Source organism: Haplochromis burtoni, unplaced genomic scaffold (genome assembly GCF_018398535.1).
Source record: "Haplochromis burtoni strain Fernald_Lab_line unplaced genomic scaffold, NCSU_Asbu1 Contig_709, whole genome shotgun sequence".
In the NCBI taxonomy this organism is placed as follows: Eukaryota; Metazoa; Chordata; class Actinopteri; order Cichliformes; family Cichlidae; genus Haplochromis; species Haplochromis burtoni.
Window position 1 is genome coordinate 122,579 of NW_024583070.1, and position 16,431 is coordinate 139,009.

The following is a 16,431-nucleotide window of genomic DNA, read 5'->3' on the forward strand; positions in this document are numbered from 1 at the left end:
GGAGCTCTTCTTCAGATCACCACAGGCCCACTGCAGAAGCTGGACAAACCCAGCACTTTATGAACACTGTGACATTATGAGGACTCACGTCGTTCTCAGATAAAGCACAGTCTCTGAACCTTTACCTAATGGTGTTATATTCAGTCTTGTGGAAAGTTCTTCCACAAGTTCTTCGATCTAGTTTTATTTAATGCTATCTTAAAAATCTACGTATCATGTCATATTCATGCAGCCGACACCGTTATATGGATGTATAATCGCTTTGACTTTTTGACTTGAACCTTTTCAGTAAAACAGCTAGAAGCACACCATATAGTAGTTTAGCCTTTGTACTTTTTTCATCAGCTAATTTTGGAGTTACTGCAAATTTATTCCAATATTTTAAAATGTATTCAGCAGAGTGAACATAGAGGATTTGTCTGCTGTCACTGGGTGATGCTGAGGGCTGAATCTGAGGGCAGCTCCTGTAATCAAAAAGACAGAAGAATCAGATGTGAAGTTTATCCCTCAAAGCACAAAGAAAGTCTGAGCCCTGCTTGTCTTCACACACTTTAGGATCTGTACAACATTTTATCTTTGGGACATTGGTGCTTTTTAAATGGAGATCTGCAAAGATGAGATGGAGCAGGTTTCCTGGTCCAGTCGTGTTGCTGCATCATGGTTACCTGCAGGCAAACAGAGACAAACATGGCGATATTATCAGTGTTTGAGCTGCTGCCTGAGCTCTGGACAACATATATTAATGCTTCACATTATTTCTTTCAAATGAAGTAAGCTGTACAGAGTACTGCACATGTAAATGTGTGAAGAATATCTCATTAAGAATAATTCAGATTCATTTTGAAATAAAATATTTGAAACAAACTCACTAAAACTATATACAGAGATCTAAAGAGTCAGTCCTGGAAAATAAAACCCTCTCACCACCTCCTTCAGCTTATCTGGAGAAGTATCTAGCCTTTTCCAGCCTAGCCAATAGATGTAATCTCTCCAGCATGTCCCAGGTGTATGCTGGGGCCTAGGAAACTAAGAGAAATAAAGCTTTTATTCTTCTCAGGTTTGCTGGGAATTGCTTCTTTATTCATGATTCATTCAAATCTTAACAAATCTTAAGTGTGACCTGCATCCACACTCTGTGCTGAGTTTTGTCTCAATATGCTACAAAATTCCTGATAAGTTAAAGGACAAGTCAGGTCAAATTCAATGCGATCAATTCCATATGACTATGGAACTGGCTTCCAGTAGTCTAATTCCTTGGAATTGTTAGTCTGCCTGCCTATCTATCGGTTCTTGTACTCTCACTCGCGATCAGCTGATTTTGTGAGGAGGAAAATAGTGGCACAGTCTGCAGCGTTGATATGGTCCTGGGGCGATTCTAAGATCAGCGCTTTTGGGGGTGCTGAGCACCCAGAGAGCTGCCCAGCCAGGCAAGATAAACTTGACTCGTCACGATGAGACGTCTTCCACGTCTCTGTCAGGCCCTGCATCCTTAAATGTCTTCAGTTGTCTCCAGTTCTCTCTGACTGTCTCCTTGGTGCATTTAAACCCCTGTTCCTCCCTGTCCTTGTGGTCTGTTTTCTTTGTCTACATTATCAGTCATCATAATTTTACCATCTCTGTGCAAGTCTGCAAATTTCTTTATTAAATCATAAGATTCTTAAATTCATCAAGTCTCTCTGTGCCTGGGTCCTCGTCACAAAACATGACATCACTGTTTTGTACATTTTAACACAATTTAATCCCACATTCGTGAAAGAAAAACAAAACACTTTTTAAAAGTCTGTAACAAAACCGTCAAATCTGATAAAGGTTATTTAAATGCTGCAAAAGAAGAATGGATTGGAATAAAAAAATACATATCCTAACCTTGATTACTGGGGGAAATGATGAATGATGCTCACAGTGAGTAAGAAGTAAACTGAGTGCATTTTTTGGATAGAGATTCACTTTTAATGTGTGTGTATAATATAACATAGATACATAAAAAATACACTCCAAAAATAGAAGAGTCCTTGAAATGTACAAATGTACAAAATATTAATAAAAAATATATAAAAATGGAGGCAGCTTTGCCTGTGGTACAATGTATGAAAAGATCTTTACTGCAGATACTTCTATGGCTCTACCGATTTTTTTCTTTTATTTTAACCTATGTCGCCTCACCTTGAGGTTGGCAAATCACTTTTGGTGGTCAACTCTCTCAAGCAGTTTAACAGTTTCTGTTGTGCCTGTCACTGCCCCCTGTCTGTTTTCTTACCTGGTTCTTCCTGACCTTGTACTTTCTCCTCATGTTCCCTCTTTCCTCTCTCCCTCTTTGGACTGACAATCATACACAAATAGATTGTATTCAATTAGATGAAAAAATTACATTAATTTGAAAAAAAAAAACTATTAAGATCACTAATACAAAAAGTCCTCTCTCAGTGTACTTTCAACCAAAAGGCAAATAACCAAACCACACGAACATCTAATAAAAGATAAATATTGAAGCACTGATCCAGCATTATCCTTTTTTGATGGATCATTTGATCTTACACTTTTACCTGAATGTGGCTCCTGGGTTTAATATCGGCACATATGACAAAATAAGCAGCTTCTCTCACTCCATTTCAAACAGGACAGTGGTAACAACAGTAGGCTACGGACAATTTTAAGTTTTAGATTTTAAATAGGCTGTATACATTTCAATGGGAGTAACAGGACAGTGAAATGTTACTGATTTTACTACAGAGCAGGATGGATTGTAGAGTAGCAAACATCGTCGGCAGTAGCGGTCCTAGCCTATTTGGTGCCCTGGGCGAACATTCCCTCTGGCGCCCCCCCCCACATAAAACGTTATGTGTGTGTATAAATGTGTGTATAATATTAAGGATTGTGCATTAAACATAAAACATAAAACTGTTGTCAGAACCATATTGAATTTCACCAGAGAAACACACACACACACACATATAAAGAGAGAGAGAGTATGCATAGTTGTTAGGAGCTGGGTTCTGGTTATGTGGTGTTTTTGTCTGTATGTGGTTTTTTGGTGCCTCCCTTTTTGTATAGGTAGGCGGGGCAGCGAGTCACTGAACCTGGCACACCTGTTACTCATCAGATGCATTCTTCAGAAGTGTTCTTTAGGAGCTACCTGACAGAAGACTAGTGTCAGGGAGTACGGCTGCAGTGACGCGACTCGGCTGACGTCGCAGTTGAAATGCATATACTATTATATATTGTACATATATTTATTAGTTTCAGATGTAGCCATTCTTGTATTTTGCTTGTTTACATTCTTGTATTTTGCTTGTTTACATTATTGTATTTTGCACAACTCTGTTGCTTGTGAAGCTCGCACACAAGAATTTCACTCACATGTGCTGTACCAATGTACCTGCACATGTGATGTGACAATAAAAGTGATTTGATTTGATTTGATTTGAATCGCACGGACGAGTGTGGTGGGAAATTTGAAGGTGGACGTTACGGACTGAGTGAATCGATTCGTTTTTGGACTTTGGACTACGGATTAGGATCACGGATAGTGGCAGTTGGCATAAACTGGTATGTGACTGGCTGGAATGGCGTCTCTGGTAGATGAGGATTAGGGCTGCCACGATTAGTCGACTAGTCACGATTACGTCGACTATCCAAATCGTCGACGACTGATTTAATAGTCGACGCGTCGTTTGAAGCTTTGTAAGATCACAAAAGACGCAGGAATAAGTAGTAGGATTTAAGAGTGTAATAACGGACTGAAACAGAAGATGGCAGCACTGCATGTACACTTGCAAATTCCAAACGGAAGTGCTCCAGGACGCTAGGGGCAGTGTTGAGCTCGATTTGCAAAATAAACGGCAAGTTAGTCTGTATGGGACGGTCCAGTCTCCGTCGCGCTTCCCAGGTTGCCTAGCAACCATGATACTAACCGCTGGAAACGTGTCATACAACTTTGTTTGACAGAAATGAAGGAGAACATATTTTGTTCATTTGTTTGTTTGTTTGTTTGTTTCTACATGAGCTTTGTGCGATTTGATAAGTATCTGAGGCTGAGACCACAGGACAGTAAAACATGATTGTTGGGCTTCATTTTTGTACTGAACAGTCATAAAATCATCACATTCTCTGCAGGATTAAGCTCAGCTATTGAACGGCGCATATTTTGAAGTAAAGGCTTTAAAACCAAGTTAGTACAAACATCGCTAATGTCACATAACTTTGCCGACATGTGGCCAACAGGAATGTTTTAATGTTCTTCATTATTAAACATTTGCATATAAGTGACATAATATTCAGTACTTACATCTGAAAGTTTACTCTTCGGCCGCTCCGCTTCCGCCGTTTTTTTTTTCTGCAAAATTATCCACACCACCACCGCACTATGAAGTCTGGGATATGTTGGGCCATGAAGGCTACACCGACCCATCCTTAAAATTCAGGGAAATTAAGGGCGCATTTGAGGGCTGCATTTCGAGCAGCCTTTGAATTGGGACAGCCTTCGTCGTGTCGCTGTGACGTAATCGGCCTTAAAATGGGATACAGCCCAAATCCGGTCATTGGTACTTCCTGGCTTGTGTAGTAGTTACTAGGTAACAAAAGCTCAACACTGCCCCTAGCGTCCTGGAGCACTTCCGTTGTGTTTTGGAGTTTGCAAGTGTTTTGGAGTTTGTACGTGCTTTGTCTCTAGGGGCCACCATAAAAATGCCACCTTTTTCAGAAACATCCAACTAATATATTTCCGCTAAATCACAAGGGGAAAGAATTGCAACTTCAGTTGGAGCTTGTGAAAAGATCTTCTTCCTTGCAGGGAATTTCTTCCTCCCACTGTGATCCCACTTGAGGTTGTCCTATCCAGTGCTGGGTGTCTCTTCATGCTTTTGGACACTCTCTCCACCAATATCCTACTTCTTCACAATTATTATAGATAGTAAACATCTTCGTTAAGGCTAGAGAGCTCCCTGATTTCTTTCGGGTCCATATTCCTTGTCATGATATTTGCTGTCGATGCATGATGCGCTCGTTTGGAGGCAGCCCCCACATTGCTGGAACTGGTGGGTTTGGCTGCTGTTGCTGCTGTGCTAAGGCTGCTGGTACTGCCTGCTGTATTTCAGCCTTCAGATCCCTAGATGCTACCAATATTTATCCAGACCTTGCCTTTGTGTTGGCGGCTTCCATGTTCTTCTCTGCAACCTGACGTTTCAGCATCTCTTCTGTCAATTTTTCGATTTCCTTGCAATATTGATCCTGTCTTTGACACATCTACAGTCTTTGGATTGCTTCTACCAACAGTTGTTTCAATTGGTCACTTTCCCTCTGTTTAACTGCTAAAAACTCCTGGAGTTGCTTTAATGTAGTTTCTTCATCTTTCCTCTTTAGCTGAGGTGCGGCCTCTGCAGCTGCTGGTCCAGTCTAAGTTTCTTTTACACTCTGTGTTGGATGATTCTGCATCTCCGCTTCTTTCAACATCTGGTACTTGAAAAACTCTTCGAGCGGTCTCATATTTCTGGGACCATAAATGCCATTTTACTTTCTTATTTAAGTCTGACTATTGTGGTTCAAATTCCCAGCTTACTTTCAATCTGTTTTGTCTTGATGTTACAATCAATCTAAATATACCCTATATATTTTGGTGTTTATGTATTTATTTTGTTTGTAATTAGTTACTTATTTCAGCTTCAGTTATTTTATTGTTCTTATTTTCAATTTCTTTTATTACTCAAAAAATATTCTTTTTTTAAAATTGTTTGTTTTTATCTATGATTTATTATTACTCTGGTCTTTATGTTAATCAGTCAATTGATATTCTTTTCAATCCTCAAACTATATTTCTTATTTATTTTAATCTATTTATTAATTATTCTTACATTATTTTATTTATTCCTTCTATTATCTATTATCAGTTCCATCTGCGTCCACCACGGGCTGGGGAGTGATCTGCAGTGTCACCCTCCTTCCACCAGATGGAGCCAGATATCATCCATCCATCTTCTTCTGCTTTATCCTGGGCCGGGTCGCGGGGGCAGCAGCCTAAGCAAAGAGGCCCAGACCTCCCTCTCCCCAGCCACCTCCTCCAGCTTATCCGGGGGAATACCAAGGCGTTCCCAGGCCAGCCGAGAGATATAATCTCTCCAGCGTGTCCTGGGTCTGCCCCGGGGCCTCCTCCCGGTGGGACATGCCCGGAACACCTCACCCAGGAGGCGCCCAGGGGGCATCCTTGTCAGATGCCCGAACCACCTCAGCTGGCTCCTTTCGATGTGGAGGGATGGTTGAACTTCTCACCTTATCTCTAAGGGAGAGGCCAGCCACCCTTCGGAGGAAGCTCATTTCTGCCGCTTGTATCCGCGATCTCGTTCTTTCGGTCACTACCCACAGCTCGTGGCCATAGGTGAGGGTAGGGACGTAGATCGACCGGAAAATTGAGAGCTTCGCTTTTACACTCAACTCCCTCTTCACCATGACGGACCGGTGCAGCGTCTGCATCACTGCGACCGCAGCACCAATCAGTCTTTCGATCTCCGGCTCCCTTCTCCCATCACTCGTGAACAAGACCCCAAGATACTTGAACTCCTCCACTTGGGGCAGGAACTCATCCAAGTGGATGCCTAGCCAGATATCACTTATTCTTAATCCTACCACTAGTTGGCACTAATTTATATATTTTATAATTTTTTTAGCTGTAATACCGTCTTTTGCACACATAGTGTTGCACTCTGTTGAATAGACCCGTGGTTACTAGTTCTTCTTCACTTTTACTCAACCAACAAAGAACAACGACAAACAAAAGACATACATTTACCTCACTTTGCTGCTTTTATGGGAAGCACGATATCCAGTGTTGGGGAGTAATGGAATACATACGTATTTAAAATACAAAATATAAGTACCGTATTTCCCGGACTACAGAGCGGCTAAGCACAAGCTAAAATCAGGGGAAAATCCTGTTTTGTACATACATTAGCCACACCTGACTAAAAGCCGCAGGTGTTTCAATGTTGACTCACCATATGTAAGAGAATATGCACAAAGCGAATTGTCAGGAAAGAGATGGCTGTTTGGAGACACACCCCTTTTATTAATATTTTGAAAAACAAGTTATGGGTACATATTTGCATAACTTTTTAGGTATATGTGCAAGTACTGGTAATTACAAGTAGGAAACATGTACTGTGCTTCATAAATGAGTAACAAATGTAGTACATAACAGTAACCTACAGCACACCAGAAAAATGGATCCGGACTACCTTTTAGGCTCAGGTGCAGTGACACAGCTTTAACAAGAAGAAAAGTCAGTCATTCACCATCTTTCTCTTCTTCCTGCGCACTAAAACCACCAAAGTCCTCTCCTCCAGTGTCGGATACAAACAGGCTCAGGATCGCTTCGTTATCCACTCTCCGCTTCTCTCCTTCGTTGTCACTTTCAAAATCAAATAAATCCTCGTTGTCAGAGTCAGAGTTGAACACCCTCAGAAGGGCCGTGGCGGTGTCCTCCTCTCCATCATGCAACAGTCCAGCCCTTCAAAATCCGTTGGTGATCGTGGATGTTTTCACACTTTTCCACGCTGTCAGAATCCACCGGTGGAGTTGGGCATAACTTGCTTTTCGCAAGTTTATCGCTGCTCGTCATCCACGCCTCCCACTGAACGCGTAGCGCTACTTTGAAGTTTGTTTTTTGCCCTACTTCGTATGGCACTACGTTGCCTGGTGGACGGATATGTGACCAACATACCACTCTTGAACCCCGATTCTTGCATGCAGAGAAGTATATAAACACAGTGAGTTAAAAAGGTGACTGAAGAAGAAACACTCAGAGCATCGTAGGAATCCCCCAGCAGCCTAGACCTATTGCAGAGCCAGAGGGTCCAAACCCCATCGCCATTTGGGCCAGAGCCCAAGGGTCCTGAGCTCGCCCATGCCACCGGAGCTGTGGGTTTCTGAGCCAGCACCATCCATGCTGCCAGAGCCTGAGGGATGTATTCAGTTTGGTCCTGCTTCATCTCGTTCTGCTCTGTCTGTGCCAGAAGGTCATCCCTTCCGTCACGGCAAACCGCCTGAGGAGTTCCGTCTCTTTCGCTGCCGCTGGCCACTTGCAAGACTGCCTGAGGTGTCCCATTGCCCAGAGTCTCCGTCACTGGCCGTGTCTCCTCTGTCGTTGGCTTTCAGAGTTTCTCCATCTTTGCCATCAGCCTCTTGGTCCACCATTTAATCTTTACCTCCACTCACTTCCTTTTCTTTATTTCCAAAGTCATCCTACAGCTACTATCTCATGCTGCCTAGCTACAGTCTCCCCTGACATCACCCCACCCCATGTAGTCTCCCATCTCTTTCCGATTGCACCTTCTGTACAAGATGTAGTTCACCTGTGTGCATCATCCTCCACTTTTACAAGTCACACTATGTTCCTCCCTCTTCTTGAAGTACATGTTCACCACAGCCATTTCTATCCCATCACTATCTGACTTTCTATAGTTCTCCCCTTAACATCATGTCTGCTCAACACCTCAGTTTGAACAGGTGTGATGTTTCACCTGTTACCTTCACCTTTATGTTCTTTTTAGGTCTATGTCAATCACTACCCTCTCCCCGCTGGGAACACTCTGTACCACTTCATCCAACTTCAGAATTCCCCTCCAATCATAGGATCCTGTTGGTCCTACGTTTGGAGATGGCCGAGTTTGTAAACAACACAATTATACAGATTTCAGATTGCTTTCCCTCTTAAGGATCATATCATGATGATTATTGTGGGGTCTTTACCTTACAATATAAAGCCCCTTAAGACAACTGTTGTTGTAGTTTGGCAGTTTAAAACTAAAGTTGAACTGAACTGAATTGAAAGTCCCCAGGGCTTCCTGGGTGACTCACTCACTCATGAGCCATGTCAGGCCTTGGAAATAATATATTCATTGCAATCGCATTTGTCAATTGTGGGTGTATACATTCAATCCCGGTTGAACCTACTTTGATTACCTTTTCCAGAACTGAAATCTCAACTTCCATCTTCCCATCAATCAACTTATTGTTTATGGTTAGACTCTTACTGTCTACGTGCCAAAGTCCAAGGGATCTTTCAGGAATGGTAGTGGAACTGATTTTTGACCTATTATTTTCTTATCTGAAACACAACGTTTTACAGAGCAGGTTAGGTCTGCAGCATGGCAACATAGCCTATTAAGAAATGATCTATCTTTGCAACATCTAAATCCCAAGTTTAACCCTGAAGTTATCTTACTAAGCCACAAATCTTAGCTCTGGTCTTCATAGTTCTGGCCTCCATCTCTCATGCCTTTCTGCTTTAGAGTGAGGTGGAAATAAAATGAACCCTGCCAGAGTTTGATCAATGGTTTTAGCAGGCAAAACTTCAGTAGTAGCTAGCTTGTTTTTGAGTGCTGCTAATGAACACTGAAAGTTATGCCACACACAGTCCTACTGCCAGACTGTAAACTACTGCTGAAAAATAATCCCTGAACAAGAAAGAAATTACTCTGCAACCCTTAAAAACTATATTACACACTTGTGACGTGTATTAATGTGTTTGGTATAGGTAGAGTAGGTCATCGACTAATTGAAAGTTCGGTAGTCTGATTCCTGGCTGCTCCAGTCTGCCTTTTAAATATCCTTTAAAAGGCAGACTCTGGTAACCCCAAGGTGCTCTTTGATGCATCCATCACAGTAGAAATGTTAGAAAGCACGCCGTAGAAAAAGCATAGTGCTTTTATGAATGAGGCATGCTGAATAAAGCGCCAAGTACTCAGGTAGAGTAGAAAAGTGCTATAGAAGAATCACTCCATTTAATATATTGTTCAGTCTTGCAAAAACACATTCAGTTATAGTGAGCAGGTTTGAGCTCCTCTGGACCAAAACAGGCAACCAGTTTTCCAGATTCCATCTAATGTTTTTATTGTGTTGTCAACACAAGGATGAATACACCGTTCCAGTTGCAAAAAACTGGCATGAAGCAGACACAAATGTGTGGAATGATTTGTGAAAACATTAAAACAGTCTATGGCTTACTGAGCATGACACTGAATCTACATACAAATTCAAATCAACTCACTGACAGTTGGAGCAAAAAGCTTTTTCTTGTATATAAATATAAAAAGGGGAAAGGAAGGCCACTATGGGCCTAAAAGGAAAGATAAAGTCTCTTTCACCGAGACAGCTTAGCACTCAACAGAGTTATACATATCCCATTTTCTGTTATGGCACCAGTATCAAAGCATGCCCTGGACTCGCTGGTTTCCATTGCAGATGCTTCACCTCAAATAGGTTTATGCAGCTAGTAGGCACTGAACCAACAAGTAGAATAGAATATAACTAAATGGAAAAAAAAAAAAAAAAGACTACAAATTAGAGATAGTTGTTGACTGTCACATGAGGTATTGTGGATCAAAGCATTTCTGTACATTGTCTCATTTTTCCTTGTTTTTGGAATATTATGGAAAATTTTTCTGTAGTTATGAACAAAAAAAGATCACATAGAATACACAAGAAAAATAAACAAATGAGGATGTCAATAACAATTTCTATGAGAAAGTTCAATCCTAAAATGGCATTATATCGACATATGTATAAAACAACCAAAATGTAGCAGCAAACAGGAGAAAAGCATGGTTTTTAATCAATTTTTTAAACATGTAGCTGGAATTTATTTTCTATAGCAGCGGAATACAAGGAGTGTTTCTCTCCTACTCTATCCTTAATGTACAATCAGAAACCTATTTTACAAGGTTCCTACACAGTGTGACATGCTCACAGAACTCACGTTTCCCACGCTTTGACTCCATGTAGTAGAGAGCTCTCCTTGCTCATGGTAATCTGTCCATCCGTATGTATAAAGTATATATCAACCTGAACATGACAACATCCCCGTGCTGTGTAGGAGCCCTTGTATGAAATATACAGCAGTAAGACGCACCCCATTGGTGAGCCCTCAAACTTTTTGCCACTTCTTTTGCTGGCTTCGCTTCCCTTTTTCCTCTAGGCAAGTCCCAAAAAACGCAGACCACGTCTTTTAGGTTTGTGCAAAATCAAGTTAATATTTTCACCACTCTCTTTTTTTAAGCTTCATTGCCCTCATAATCTATGACACGTATGTGAGCTGGGCTACAGCAATGGAGAAGAATTACAGAGACTAGTTGCAGTTTGACCTGTTCTGGAGGAAGAAATAAGCTTGAATTTAACATCAGCTCATGAAGCCATGGTCAGCATGAACCTACAAAGATAAATAATATGTTTTACTATACAAAAATGATTTGAACTATTAAAATAGTACTTTTTACGTTTAGCTCTGGGCCTTTAACATTTGGCTTTGCACACATTTAAACCTATAAAATCATGACGTCAGAGCAGCTCTACCTGTATGAAACACTGAGAACTGGAAGGCAGCTACAGCGAGCCACGGTGCTGAGCAGCTTTCAGTTTCTGCCACAGTGCTCAATTCTGTGTCCCACACCATGAATCAGATCCAGGCATAACTGGGTGTAACTGTCAGCAAGTACTCCCCACACTCTCCATCATCAAAAGACTGTTTTCATATTGTTTTACAAACTATCACTGTGACTTTTAGCTGAGCCAGCATCACTGACCAAAAGTGCTTTTCTTTAGAAAACAAAGTTGGAATGAATTACGTCTAACTACACAGAGAAAGAACAGACTGTGGACTGCTCTGTTTATATTTGATTTTATCAAATAACAGGTAAATGGGTAAAGCAAAAATCAAAGATTGACCAAAGAATTTCCCTAGTCCAAACCTTACAATAGCAGTCCAAAGTCTTTAAGGGTGATAGAATGTGAGCATCTCACCCTACGTTTGCTTTAAGACAAACAAACAAACAAACAAGCTTTGAAGAACAGAAGCATAAAACTAACTAACTGAGAGGTTTAAAATGATACATAATAAAGTGACTAAATATAAGCAAGCAGGGTATATGAGTGTCTGCACTACAAGACAAACATGGAAACTTGGGCAGGAACTCTAAAGCATTCCGACATAACAGAAAACGAAGTAAAAGACGAGCCTCTTGCTTTCACGTGAAGCCCTGATGACAGACTATGAGAACCTACTGTACATGACACTTTGGGATGTTTTAGTAGGCATGCTCAGTCTGCTTTAATTGAAAGATTCCTAATTAACGTGTGAGGGAATAAGAAAAACATTTGCCTCTGTGGCTTCAGCTCCAGCCCCACAGAGCTCATTGATATTCAGTGTCTGTTCTCTCTGGTACATCTCTGTAGAGTTCATTTCTTTTCCTGGCCTGGGAGGGGACGCTGGCAGGACATGTGACAGGGGTGAGCATGGTGAGCATCCTATCTTGGCAGCCGTAGTGGACAGCAGGCATCTGAGTGACACGCTGGAGGAGGAAGGGAGGGAGGGAGTTCAAGTGGGGTGCCCCATCCCTGGTCCGCCCGTTACCACCCTCTGACAACTTTCCCTCCATCACTGCTCATTGTGCGACGTAGGTCCGGGTCGCCTCAGATGTTGATGTCTCTGACGTCTGTTGGGGTGCAGGACAAGTCCGCGTCCTCGTCAACTCGTTTAGTTTCTGTTGTGCCATTGTGCTGTTGTGCCTGTCGCAGGCTAGACTCCAGCAGAGACTCTATCTGCTCCTGACATGACCGCAAGCAGTCCTGCAAGCACAGAATTGAGACTGAGTCAAGACCAATTGCACTGCAAACATCAAATAAGTGACAAAACGTTTCCATACCGGGTCGCTACGAATGACCTGCGACAGGAAGTTAGTGAGGTTCTGGGAAGACAAGGACGCATCTTGGCTCTTCAGGTAGAGCCCTTGAACAGCTGCTGCTACACTCCCTGCTGCCACCATTGAGGGAGGGCTGGCAATGAAGTTGACATCTGTTAAAACAGCACAACAAAGTTTTCCAGGGATGAAAAAAAACTGCACGCTCATTGCTAACCTGAGAAACTCAGAATCTGTTTACACACACACACACACACACACACCCACACACACACACACACACACACACACACACACACACTTGCATTAAGGACAAAGTTCATGTCACACCTGTAGCACACAGTGCCACAAAGGTCTGGGCATGTTTCCTGAGGATCAGCTTGGTGGAGGGATAGATCTTCAGCTTGGACAGGAAGTGCTCGATGAAGTCATGAGGAGTTACTGAAGCCAGATCCCACTTGAGCTTGTTGAGAACCAGCAGCTCCATTTGCTGTGGACGGAGCAGAACAGAGGGAGTCACTCAAACTGATCCGTATACAGTACAAGTGTCTGTGGTGACATGTATTTATTCTAGAAGTTATTTTAGGTTTTAAAAGTTTTATCTAATCTGCTTTTTCTTAAAATGACATTTGACATCAAGTTTCTGTGTCCCCATCCCGTCCAAATGTATACAAACACAGTCATCCACAAAAACATATGCTGCAGTGTAGGAACATGAATAATTGAGATATGCTCCTTTGAAGGGGAGCACACAATAGAAGAAGACTGAGACTGACTGGAGCCAATGTTGGTTATTGGCAAGCATGTGCAGGTCTGTCCTATGACCACTAGGTGTTGCTGTGAACCAGTTTTTTCTTGGCAGCCACTGAAACCATTCATGAAATCAGAGCGGCCTCCAGCCACCATGGGAAAGTCATCCGCAGCCATTCAGACACTGCTGCACATTTCTGCTCTTAGTTCAACGTCATTTCAATACAGTTTCCTCCCTCCCACCCACCACGGTGACACTAACCAGATAAACTGCAAACATTAGGTATACTGTTCAGTGCATATTGTGCTGTATGTGTTATGCAACATCCAAGTGTGCAGAAGTCAATTACCAGCAGTTCCCCGGGCAGGACCGAGTTGTCCGTGTAAATACAGAGTTTCTCCGCCGTTAAGGGCACAGTCTCCTTCATTTTTGATGCTAGAAACATGCATGTGGCTCCGAGCAGCTGTAGTCTTGTTTTCCTGGTGGCCTCAACTGATAGAAATCTGTCCAAGTAGTTCATAGCGAGCGGAAAAACCTCCTCCTCACATTTCTGTTCCTCGCAGACCTGGGAGGGTAGACAAAGCTATTAGAGTATGCTTTTGCTCGGTTCCAGGAACTTCCAACTCATGTGCATTGCGGAGTCTTTGTCTCTGCGTCTTAATCCGTGCACAGCTGTTTGCGTTCAAGAGCCGCACTGACGACAAACGACATTAGAACAAATTACAGTCTGCACATTAAATATGTTTGAGTTGTTTCAATTTCCTCACCACTCTATTTAAAAAAACAAAACGTAATTTCAGCCCACACCGGAATAATGGCAAGTTCACACGCAATGTATTTATTACGTGGTTTGGAGTGTTCAGCACAGAAAGCAGCCGAGAATTAGTTTGCAGTCAGTTCTGACTGAGACACAAAGGTGGCGTCCATGCAAGTTCCACACTCCAATTTCAACTTCGTCATCTTTTCAAAAAATATTTAGAAATATTTAAAAATTATCTGGCCGTGTTAAAATAGGATGTAAATGATCCTTATCGAATGACTAATCGGATGGGACAGAAATGTACCCGACTGCAGTCCAAGTGAATTCAAAAGAAAATGTTTTTTGCGACGGGCTTTCACGTGTTGCAGGCAGCACTTCCCCCGGCGCCCAGATGCACAATTTCAAAAATTAATAAAAAATACAAGACGGCACAGAATTCATTCCAAAACTACACGTAAATGTTTAAAAACATCTCAAGTATTAAAGCCGACTCCAAAATGTCATTTCTTCATTTTACGCTTTCTAAGAATATCCATTTTTCGTGGCGACCTTCACACGCAGCCCGGACTGTCGGCAAGCACAACAAAGTTTAGCAGCGGACAGCAGCTAAACGAGCGCCAGCAGGCACCCTGGAGCAGTCTCATCTTATACAGGCATTTCTTTCCGATATTACAAAGTTATTGTCATTTCTGTTGACATTATTGATTTTTAAAGATATTAAAATCTTCCTCCTGTACGACAACAAAGATGGCGCATAATACTGGCACAGAGCAGACTGCATACGTGTACATTGCTGTTATTTCGGAATATTTTTTCCGATCTCGTCAACATTTAATGCAAGAAGCAAAAACATGCGGAATCCAAAGGAATAACTAAGAAAGGCAGCCGACTCGTGGTGGAAAGCGAGAGGCCGATCTCCGCTTAATAGGTGAAGGACCACCCAGCACTCATCGGGACTTTTCAGAGCCTTTATGTAACATGCACAGTAAAATAGCAGACGGAGCCGCACAACTTTCATATAACGACCAATATGCCACCTTCGGGTGTACACAGAGGTTAAGCAAGCGACACGCTGTCGGGGAGTTGGAAGCAAAAAGTTAAAGTCAAATAAACCAACCTCCAACATCCAGGTGGCAACTATTTTTCGCATTTTTGGTACAATTTCTTTCTGAACACACTTGAAGTAGTTTGGCGAAGGCAAGTAGTTTTCTTCGGCCTTGAGCATGGTGTGTAGAACTCGGTCATTGAGCAGGTTGACGTCCTGGTAAGCTCTCCTGATTGAGTCCACCTCACAGCACAGCAGCTGGTCCTCCATAGTAGGCTAATTCTGCTTTGAGTATATTTATCACTGCCGATAAAACTTTCCTATCTCCGGGTTAAGACGTCACCGTGTAACAGTAAGAAGACGCCGGAGCACAGAAACCCACAGCCAGCTACTTTTCTCGCCACTTTCTTCTTACTGGGCTGCCGCTGCTGCGTGCTGTTACTCCGACTGTGTGCGCCAGCCCTCTGGAACAAACCACTTCGCACTGCGAGACAAAAACCCCTGCCTCGCGCTCACCAAACACGCACGAGAACACACACAAAGTTTATCAGCGAACACGCACGGCGGAGGAGATGACGTCAGCTGTTGTTAAGTGTTGGGGGTGGGCAGAGGCGGCAGGGGGTCGGATCAAAGAGATAAGCAGTCTGCAAAAGAGCGCGCGAGGAAGGGATTCTATTATAGCGCTATACATATATATAAGAAAGAGAAGGGAAGACCTCCCTCCTCGCGTCTCTCCCCCCTCCTCCTATAGCCTGGTACCTTCTAAAGAGGAGGTGGGAGGTCCGGGGTCAGGGAGACGTCTGTCCCTTTTGGAAAGGATATGCCAGGGGGTGGTTGCTTGTTATCAGTAGGGGGCGATAGAGGCTCACAGCCCTCTCTTTTCATATTGTACTTCCTCTGTCTGTGACTGAATGAAAGCAGAAGCTCTGAGCAAACATAAGGTGAGCACGTGGGACAACAGTGAGTTGCTGCTTTAGTCATTCACTTCTCTGACTCCATCTAGCATGGGAGAACACTGGAAAGAGTTTCCCAGATCAGGCTATAATAATCATAGCTCTATTATCAGCTGACTTAAAGGCCAGTTTCTTTTTTTCTTTAGCAGCACATACATTGTATTATTGTAGGGTCTTTACTTTACCATATAAAGCACCCCGAGGTGACTGTTGTTGAGAATTAGGGCTGCTTAAATCAAACT

The 16,431-nt window shown here is 42.5% G+C and overlaps 1 protein-coding gene across 1 annotated transcript; it reads right to left on the minus strand.

The window, feature by feature from the left end:
* Positions 1–9,853: 9,853 nt before the first annotated feature.
* ccnd1 (cyclin D1) lies at positions 9,854–15,908 on the minus strand. The gene is made up of 5 exons (XM_005949757.3): positions 15,309–15,908; positions 13,781–13,996; positions 13,011–13,170; positions 12,687–12,835; positions 9,854–12,609 (listed from the first exon to the last, which is right to left on the minus strand). The coding sequence occupies exons 1-5, from the start codon at positions 15,504–15,506 to the stop codon at positions 12,454–12,456; spliced, it is 879 nt and encodes a 292-aa protein (XP_005949819.1). The 5' UTR covers positions 15,507–15,908; the 3' UTR covers positions 9,854–12,453.
* Positions 15,909–16,431: the final 523 nt, after the last annotated feature.

What these genes read in the sequence shown, in the direction of transcription:
- ccnd1 (XM_005949757.3), bottom strand. Translation starts at nt 15,506, where the DNA reads ATGGAGGACCAGCTGCTGTGCTGTGAGGTGGACTCAATCAGGAGAGCT. An exon ending in TCCTGCCCGGGGAACTGCTG is followed by an intron (nt 13,171 to 13,780) that starts GTAATTGACTTC and finishes CTCCGTCCACAG; the next exon opens with CAAATGGAGCTGCTGGTTCT. An exon ending in AGGTCATTCGTAGCGACCCG is followed by an intron (nt 12,610 to 12,686) that starts GTATGGAAACGT and finishes CTGTGCTTGCAG; the next exon opens with GACTGCTTGCGGTCATGTCA.